General features: G+C 33.5%; 1 protein-coding gene across 1 annotated transcript; it reads left to right on the forward strand.

The window, feature by feature from the left end:
• Positions 1-3,264: 3,264 nt before the first annotated feature.
• LOC146750457 (uncharacterized) lies at positions 3,265-9,334 on the forward strand. The gene is made up of 10 exons (XM_085506140.1): positions 3,265-3,300; positions 3,401-3,476; positions 3,780-3,906; positions 4,766-4,894; positions 5,007-5,126; positions 5,424-5,546; positions 5,638-5,880; positions 6,235-6,640; positions 8,496-8,569; positions 9,198-9,334. Exons 2-10 carry the CDS (start codon positions 3,411-3,413, stop codon positions 9,221-9,223), a joined length of 1,314 nt encoding a protein of 437 aa, XP_085362266.1. The 5' UTR covers positions 3,265-3,300; positions 3,401-3,410; the 3' UTR covers positions 9,224-9,334.
• The last annotated feature ends 416 nt before the right edge of the window (positions 9,335-9,750 follow it).

The following is a 9,750-nucleotide window of genomic DNA, read 5'->3' on the forward strand; positions in this document are numbered from 1 at the left end:
TTCCTGTTTATTTATATGAAGGTTGACTCAAATCACATTTTCAAGAAAACGGTTGTTCTAGCTAAGCGAATTACGGACAATTTGTCGGTATTAACACTACTTTATCTCTGGTCCAATCTCGAAGATATTACGTTGATGACATGGGGTAAACAAATTGATTTTGGTAAAATATTTGGCTATTTTTTTAAAGATACGTTTCTGTTATACACAATTCTCGGTAAAGCTTGTCTTTGAAAAGTTTTCTATGTATTTCGCGCATTGCATCACGGGAAAAGGTCGACATAGTTGACTTTTACATAACTCAAGCGAAATACTGGTCGACGTTCTTCTGAGAGTGTTTTATCAAGTATATATTTGTAAGAGGCTTTCCAAAATATGTTGAAATATTTTAGTAAGTTAAAATGTCATATTATTATAATTTAGATAGAGTTCAATACGGTTTAGTCGCTGAAATAAAAACGTGAAATAAAAATAATCTCACCATAGTAATAAGACATGATAAAAATCGTATATTAAGTTGACAGAAAAATAACTTAACTTGGTCCCATAACTGAACCAACACAGGAAAAATTAAATGCTGAATAAAAAAAATATATTTTCCCGAAAAAATAGCAGTTTATATGAGCAAATAGTTCCGATTTCGGATTCTCGGCCGAACGAAGGTAGTAAGAGTTGTATTTCTTACATTACTGGTATATTTTGAGGTTTAGTATATTGGCCAACCAGTATTCCATACATTTTGATGAGTTGCTGTGTTCCAGTAACGTGTAAAAATATACAACATAAGTTTGAATAGAGATGACACATTTAACATCAAAAAGACGTTGAAAACTGCATTTTTATAATTTTATTAGGTGAAAATACACAAGACACAGAATGACAGACATAACTCTACTTCTGTGATGGCTGGCGATTCATTGTATTTTATATTGCCATTCAGCGCAAAACATCGCTCACTATGCGTAGTTTGTACTGTAAAAAACAAAACATGTCGACCCCGGAAGTTTGAAAGTCACGTGGTTATTATTACCGAATCGAACAGACGCGCTGTATTCGAGGTACTGAGAATTGAACGATGTTTTCATATTACCTAGGTCGTACATAATTCAACATAATGACCAACTTTCTCAGAATATGAGGATCAACTTAAGCTATAAATTTATTCTGCATCTATCAGGCACACAATTTGTAGTCAAAATTTTAATACAATATTACCATTAAAATATCCTGAATTAAACTGACATGTGAACAGTATATGACGACACGACTGGAATCAGCAATCATTATGGAAATGTTGTCTGAATCATACATTTGTATTGCGCTTTCATTGTAAATAGTTATAGTGTGGTTTAGGTGTTATAAACACTTGCTTGTCGAACGTGAGAGAAAACATGTAAGCGGGAAATACAAATGAGTAAATTGCTCGAACGTAAAAAAGGTACAATAACGAGTGAAGTGATTGGTATATATCTTATTGGCTGAAATTAAATGATTCTAATTGGTCGAGAGTTACTCCTTTATACGAAAAGATAAACAAATTCATACTATAATGATATGACATGTAAGTTAGAATAATAATAGTAATATTAAACGAATACACATATATATTATGAATCTGCGACAAATTACCGGCAAGCATGTGCCGTACTATCATTGACTGATAGTATTGTTTTTTTGTTTTGTTTTTTCCTGTTTTATATCTATTTTCTCAACAATTCTCGCTTAAGCCTATCAATTTAATACGCACATTTTTCATTCTCGCACTGTTTCTCATATTAGGTAAACGCGATAACTCTTGTTTCCACACTCGTTATTCATAGTACAACTCTTACCTTGCTTGAAACAACATACTTGTTTATTCACATTGATTTATTTAATGACCGTCCGAGGAGCAAACTAATAGGAGACTGTAGCATATGTGGCTCAATCATGGGATACTCTAAACAACATGTTGATGACAGTCACACAACGAATACTGAAGAATCACTCGCATTTATGTTTATGTATTTATATGTATATCGGTGACGCTTTTCTGGAAGTACAAGAGTGATTATCTCTTGTCTCATCCAAATGCTAGGTATATTATAAATAGGTTGAACTTACTAATAGGTTGACATATTTGCTTGATTGCCATTACATTTACAATGTATTGGAATTACTACGTTGTAACAACATTTTTATCCTAGAAGTATTGATTAGTAAAGTCTACCTTTTAAAAAAAAAACTTGTTCTGCCTTTTTTGACTTCTACAGCACAAAGAGAAACGCACTTTTTTAGGTACCCGAATTTGATGACATTCTCCCAATTAGTATATATTTAGTGCTGTATTTTTGCCAAATCTCCTAATAAATATTGAAGGTGTGAACAAATTACGTTGACGAAATATCTCCTGAACAAAGTAATTTTGTTTTCAAACATTGGTAACCTGCTCTGAAAATCTAAATTGAAAAACGTTTGATGTTGGGTTGCGTTTGGACTTCATAGTCACGTACCCTTGCAATGTCTAAAAACGTTAACGTCACCATGTTGAGTAATGTCTTATGATCAAGTCCGAAATTTGTCGAATTGTCGATCGTGAGATAATTGCCATTTCTCGGAAAAAGTGCCTATAACAAACTAATAATCGATGTAGAGACTGATTTGTTTAAAGCGAAAACACCCTGCCAGCATTGACATCACATCTATTGATATGCTGCAAAGAGCAGCAAATGGAAATACACAATGACGTGAGAATCGACAGTCTTTAAACACATCTTGTCCATATGTTCCCATTGACACAAATTAATTGGTTCCTGAAAGAGCACTGCGTTGTAAGTAGTTACTATTCAATAGCATATTTGCAGCGTGTGTCTACTCATTTGAATCGATATTATCTCTGCCATTCAGACTTTTACTACAGTGACACTGAAATCGTTTTTCATTAGAAATATTTTCTGACTTGTATGTATTATAACTAATAATTTAGTTTGCATTATCGGGAGATATGTGTGTCATTTCGTCAAAGTCAGCTACTGTATCAATAAACAGTTTGTCATCCTCTCAAATAATATATGAATCTTCGCAATAACCACTATTTTGGGTCAGATAGTAATTTTACAATGTTAAAAAATATACGATAATAAATTGTTATTTTATCAATGAATTTTATTGAATAACACATGTTAGAAATTATTCACAGATATTCAGTACAGACAAAAGAATTTTAATTCATTTAAACATAACTAAATGTATATAAAGCATATGTTTGCAGGTTATGTTATCTTCACATGTTGGCAATCGTAGGACATTTTCACGTAACAGGTTAGTATGGGTACCATTACAGTTATCACCATAAGTGTGAGTCAGAAATGTTTATAGAAATGTCTTTAACATACGTATTTGTGTTTGCATGCTTTACTAGAATTTGTACTATGGACAACATGAAAACAGTCTTGGTACTTTCAGCCATGGTATGTGTACAGTTACACTCTAGTTGGGTGAGTACATCTACTTAAATAGTCATTGGAAATTACAAATGTTATTGAAATGACATACTAGAGATAAATGCTCCATTTATTAAAAAGAATTAAATGTTTATTTTATATTGTAACTTTATATCATAGTTATCTTGTTATATTATAGTGCATTTGTCCATATATTACATGCCATTTTCGGGTTACTTATTATTGCATTGCCTAAAAGTTAGCGCTAGTGACGCTTGTTTTAGCAAAACGTGTTATAGTAGCAAAACCAGTGGTTACTAAAAACAGTTCGAAGAAAATATCCTTCTTCCTGGACAGGGAATATCGTGTCCTACACCAAACAGCTGCGACGTAAACTACGGTACCTGTGAACTTGTTGATGACTTTGAAGTATGCAGTTGTTATTCTGGTTTCGCATTGGACGAGGATGGCGTGACGTGCAGTGGTACGTGATCTTATTACCATATATGTCATTGTTTATGTTTAGTTTATTATGTTATATTCATCATGTGCCATGTGATAAAAAATATAGATGATATGAGTGACCCTATAACACAAGATTTCTAAGTGTATACGATGTGTTCCATAAAAACTCATTATGGTCAGTTTACCCTCATGCGTATGTTTAATTAACACACGATTTCTAAATGTTTAATTTTGAAATCAACAGTATATTTACTAATTTTGGAGTAGATAGTCATTAGTGATACAAACTTACATGGACAGATTAGTTGCAAGAAACGCCCCCCCCCCCTCCGCCTACATGCGGCTTCATGGCACAAACACATTTAACTGGTATCTGAGATCAACAGCAATATTCGAATTACTATAATTCCTGAAAAGAAATATAGTGTACACCCGCCAAAAAATTGTGATTTTGACGTTAGCCGCGATGTCAACATTTCAAAATGCCAATCAAACAAGCATTATAAACGTAAAAAGAATTAAATTTACATTGGGTCATATAAGTCAAGAACTTAGTGTCCGAAAATTCGCCTTTGTCTATTAGACATACAAATTGACTATTTTTTACATATACGAAACAATATCTGCCAAAGAAACTATACTTCTGGAATTGTGTGTAACAAAGTAACTAAGAATATATATATATATATATATATATATATATATATATATATATATATATATATATATATATATATATATATATATATATATATATATATATATATATATATATATATATATATATATATATATATATATATATACAATTTAAAGAATTTTTATTCACATGTTGTTTTATAATAACAATATGCATTCCTGTTCATTCCTGTTTGAAGACATTGACGAGTGTGCCCTTGGAATCTCTGGATGCGAACATAACTGTCACAATACTATTGGTGGAGCCGAATGTTCTTGTAATGAGGGGTTCACTATCAGGAGCCCACGAACACCTTTCTTGTGTAAAGGTAGGCAGAAAAACAGCTGAAATATGCCTTCAATAAAAATGTCACTTCCAGAAAATGGTATGTATAGTTTGTGTATTTTTGTGACATGAATGTTGACATTTTCTTTTCAAAGACATAGATGAATGCATGACTGATAATGGCGGATGTCAGACCACCTGTAACAACACAGAAGGCAGTTTCATTTGTTCGTGTGATAGAGGCTATGAATTGTGGGTAGACGGTAAGCAATGTGGTAAGTGCATGAATGTTCGGGAAAGGGTATTCTAGTTTATATATATATTTAAGTGTCTCGTGACATCGTGGAAATGAATCTATTCGTATATTGAAATGAGAATATAGAGTAAATACTATTTAAACAGAAACCTGCTTCTAAACTATTCACTATTATCAAATTTACTTTTGAAAATCTATTGCCACTACAAGATCGTTGACAACAACCGTATACGCAATAGTGATTGACAACCCAGCTTAGTTTCTGTTGAAAATAATTTATAGTACGTACCTAATAATGTAGTAACTATTTTCTCAGACATAAACGAATGCAGTATAAACAATGGTGGTTGTGAACAAATCTGTCACAATTATCTTGGTGGTTTTTCGTGTGATTGCAATGATGGTTACGAACTCCTTTCTGATCACTGCAGTTGTGCGGGTGAGTATGATTTTATTTCATAGATATTTCAAAGATATTTCGTTTTGAGACCCCCTTATGTTTTGCAGTGTGCTCATTTTGTTGTCTACAGATGTGGAAGCGCCACAGTTTCGTCACTGTCCTGCCGACGTATTGGTATACGTCGACGGAGAAACTCGGTATGTGAAGGTGGAATGGACAGAACCAAGGGTGAGTGATAACTCTAGACATGTAACGGTGACTTCAACGCATACTTCCGGCGACTTATTTCCATTAGGAGAGGCGACTAAAGTCATGTATCAGGCCACAGATCGTGCACGCAATGCTGCTAGGTGTCATTTCAACGTTCTTGTACGTAAGTGAAATTTGTCGAATATTCCTTATGCAGTTACTGTTATAAAACTGTTTAATCCTGACATATTCTATATTACTGTATTTGACTGTGGCGGGGTGTATATGAAAGGAAATAATAGTATAGTAGTATATATGATGTAATCAAGTAAGTTTTCAAAAGTTGTCTTTGCGAGGACTGACTCTTAATACTCTGCCAGTTTGTGTATTTAATTGATTTTATATGTAACCAACGTATCAAAGTTGGCGTCTGTCTGTGTGTACGTTTGCCTGTTTGTCTGCTCTTTTCTCTTTCCGTTTATATGCTTATATTGACAAGGCTCATAATAACTTTTCGTAATAACCTTAAAACATACAGACTTATCACCAGATGGAAAATGTGAAATAGAAGATGGTTTATTCGCCCACATGAGACATTGCCACAAATATATAATCGTTGACGTGGAGAAAAAGTACAATGACGCAGAACGTTTCTGTGGTAAATACTTTGTGAATGGAGAGCTGGCCATAATACATAACGCTGATACAAATGACTTGCTGACAAATTACCTAGATCAGATGCAATCCGACGGAACACTAGACGCGAACGGTTTCTGGTTTGGTGGTGCTTATAGTATGAGTATGACTAGCGGTATTGCAAAACGACGGGCTCTACAATCGTCAGTATGCTACAGCAATTGGAAAACATTCAGATTTTCTGGTTCCAGCAGCGAAGAGAGAAGCGGTTCAGACTCCGGTCACCACAGCGCATGTACGCAATTATGGTGAGTTTTACTCGGTACAGGCTATTATATAGTATCACAGGTGATACATTGGCACATTATATAAACTTGAAGATTTGTTTAAATGTTTTTTTTTTTAATGTTCTTTTATTTTACACTGTTTAACAAAACACTGCATTTCTTATTTGCCATGCAAAGAGTTAGCTAGGAATATATTTCAAAATGAATAATTTGAACATACAATTGTGTGTGTTGTGTATTTCAGTGAATTTACTACATCGTCGTTGTTTATATAATGCACCTAAGTTATAAAAGCGCCGCCATGCTGTGCCGTGTTGGATATGGGTTTTACAATCGTTTACATGAAGTTGGACGCTTAGTCACTGCTGTGTCGTTTACCACGCCCTCTTGTGGCGAATACTGTAAAACGTGTTGAAAAAGCGACATGATATTTTAGCGAATTGTGGTAAAATGATTTAAGGTAGAGATGCAGTTTACCTGACAGGTATTTTAATTAGTTAATTAGGAAACCATGATGACCTCCCTTGTCCACAAAACTATATATTTTCGGAAAGCTTATTGTATGAATTTTAAAGTTTAGTTTGAAATATGCACAAAAATGTGCTTTTTTGGTCAAAAGTGATTTAAAAAAATTAGCTTCTAAACCATGCTTCTGTTTCCTGTCAAAATTGGTTTATGGGTACATCTGTTTACTATGAAGAAAGCGCCGTCTTGAAGACTGTCTACCAGTTGTCAATTTTGTAGGACAGCAGCTCAAATTTCACTACTTCAGGTTTATGCATAAATTAACACCCAGGCTAGTTGTCTGTACGATTGCTGTAACACTATTCAACTAAAAACAATGCCCCGACGGCGTTTTGAAGATAAACACATTGTTCACTCAGTAAGAAGTTTGCTAATGCTCATAATTAAAATGGCTGTTATAGTTTCAAATTTAAATGTATTATCGTTTTGTAAAAAGTTAAATACAGTTTATAATATGGAGATCCCGTCATTTCTTTTTTTTCCACCATTTTTGTTTATTCTTTATGTACAGCCTTGGTAAATCTTGCTAAGCATTCAAAAGAGATAATTTTGCACCAGTTATCTATATTTTAAGATCGTTTTTTGAGTATGATCCACTAAAGACAATTCTACAAAATTTCAACAGTCTATAGCCAAGACTTTTGAGATAATAAAAAGCAAAAAAGAAAAAAATTCACTCCCAAATATTGATTTAGCGAATCTCTCTTGTCATTGTTGATCTCCTGATTTCCCAATACTTGTCTGTCGCGTACCAAAACAGTTATCACCTCCATAAAAACAATGACAAACTGTCAAATGTAATTTGATTCTGTTCGCAATCATAACAAACTGATTCAACGGAGATTTGAAAAAGCGGGTATCGTTGCTGCGTTACATCCAGAATATTGACCTTTTATATTGGGACTAAGAATTACTAAGTATTACTAATTTCCGTAGTAATATATCAGTATCACTTCATTTATTTATGTTCATTGAAATAATGATTTATTTTTGTTGTGTTAAATTATTTTCAATAAAGTGTATCTATCATGTCAGTACGTTTTTTTGTTTTGTTTACAAAGTGTGTGTGGAGAAAAAAGACGTTGTTTGGCGGCAATTTTGAATTTATAATAAAGTCATTAGAGACATCTTGAATCAGCGAATCAGTTCTCTTGCTAAATTTGCTAAAAAAGTCATGCTAGCGAAAAAGACATGTTTTACAGTATACTGCGCCATTTTTTTATTTTGTCAAGCTCGTAGTGAAAAATCACGCTGTTTTTCGCGAGAATAGGAGCACGACGATTGTGTCTGCATAGAACCACGTGAAACTGAGATACGTTTTTTACATCCATCTATTGTACATTCGTTACAGGTCAGTTACGGAACCACAGTGGGAAAATATTAAGTGTAGTCACAAGAATGGATTTATTTGTGGATATGTAGAAGGTGGGTATTTTCAATAATCACCGTAAAAAAGATAAGATGTACTAGTAGTATACACCTGTCGCGGTATAGTCTCTCTAAGTTACAGCGTGTCGTCACAAGCTTAAGTGTTATTCCACGGGTTATGTGCATCCAAACGCGATTTTCAAGATGAAAGCATTTCCAATAGCAAAGTTCTAGATTGTGTAAAATGTGTTTTTGTACAAATCTTGAATGAATTACTAGTAGTTCGTTTTCTTCTAGAAATAAGTTTACGATGTTTACGATGAAAAGCAACTTAAATATTACTGGAAGGGTTGACATTGGTTTATAACTACTGGCTGCTGTTTTTGAAACTGATTTGTGTTCCGGGATATCCTTGGGTTCTACCGACATATTAATACAACAACAAAGCTGTGGCTTGTTTGTTTTGGACTTTAATAGGCGAGAGCTAATGCCAATTGCCCTACTAATTGGTAAATGCCGCAGAAACATCTGAAAAAAAATGTTTTTAGGTTATTTAAAATTAGTAGAATTAGTTGAAAATTCACGAACAAGATTCAAGCCCTGATGCGTAAACCACATAAATCGAGATTAACAGTATGTAAATTATGTGTACACTAAACGTATGTGTAATGTCATTTTATTTCAGAATTTGCCTTCTTAATAGACGAATGAAGATAATGTACACATTATGGGTGAATGATTTCCGAAGCATGCCATGAAACGCTATGTTTTTAAAATGACAATACTGTTGTAGTTGAATAAATATAGATATAACAAACCTTATTCCAAGTTTCATTGCTATGGTCTGGTTTCCAGTTTGAATTCTGAGCTGAGTTTAGCCAAGCCTATTGTCGATCAGCCGGACCATATCAACAATTTTGTACCGAAACTAATCACCATCACTTTGAATTAGAATGCAGTATTGCATGAGTAAACATGAGAGACATGCGTGAAAATGATCCAGAAAAATAGTGGATAAGTAGGTAAATTCTCTTATAGCATGTAAACGAATATCGTAGGCTGACCATTTGAGTTGATTTCATTTTAATTAACTGACAAGATGAATACAACAAAGGGTGATTTGATGACATACACATACATTACATCAATTATATTCTTGGAATAGAATAACTGTTCTTAAAACAAATATAAAATATAATTTGTCATTTGCTTCGTGTGTGCCCTCTAGTGTTCGTCGT

This window comes from Saccoglossus kowalevskii, chromosome 1 (genome assembly GCF_978046115.1).
Source record: "Saccoglossus kowalevskii chromosome 1, keSacKowa6.1, whole genome shotgun sequence".
NCBI classification, from domain to species: Eukaryota; Metazoa; Hemichordata; class Enteropneusta; family Harrimaniidae; genus Saccoglossus; species Saccoglossus kowalevskii.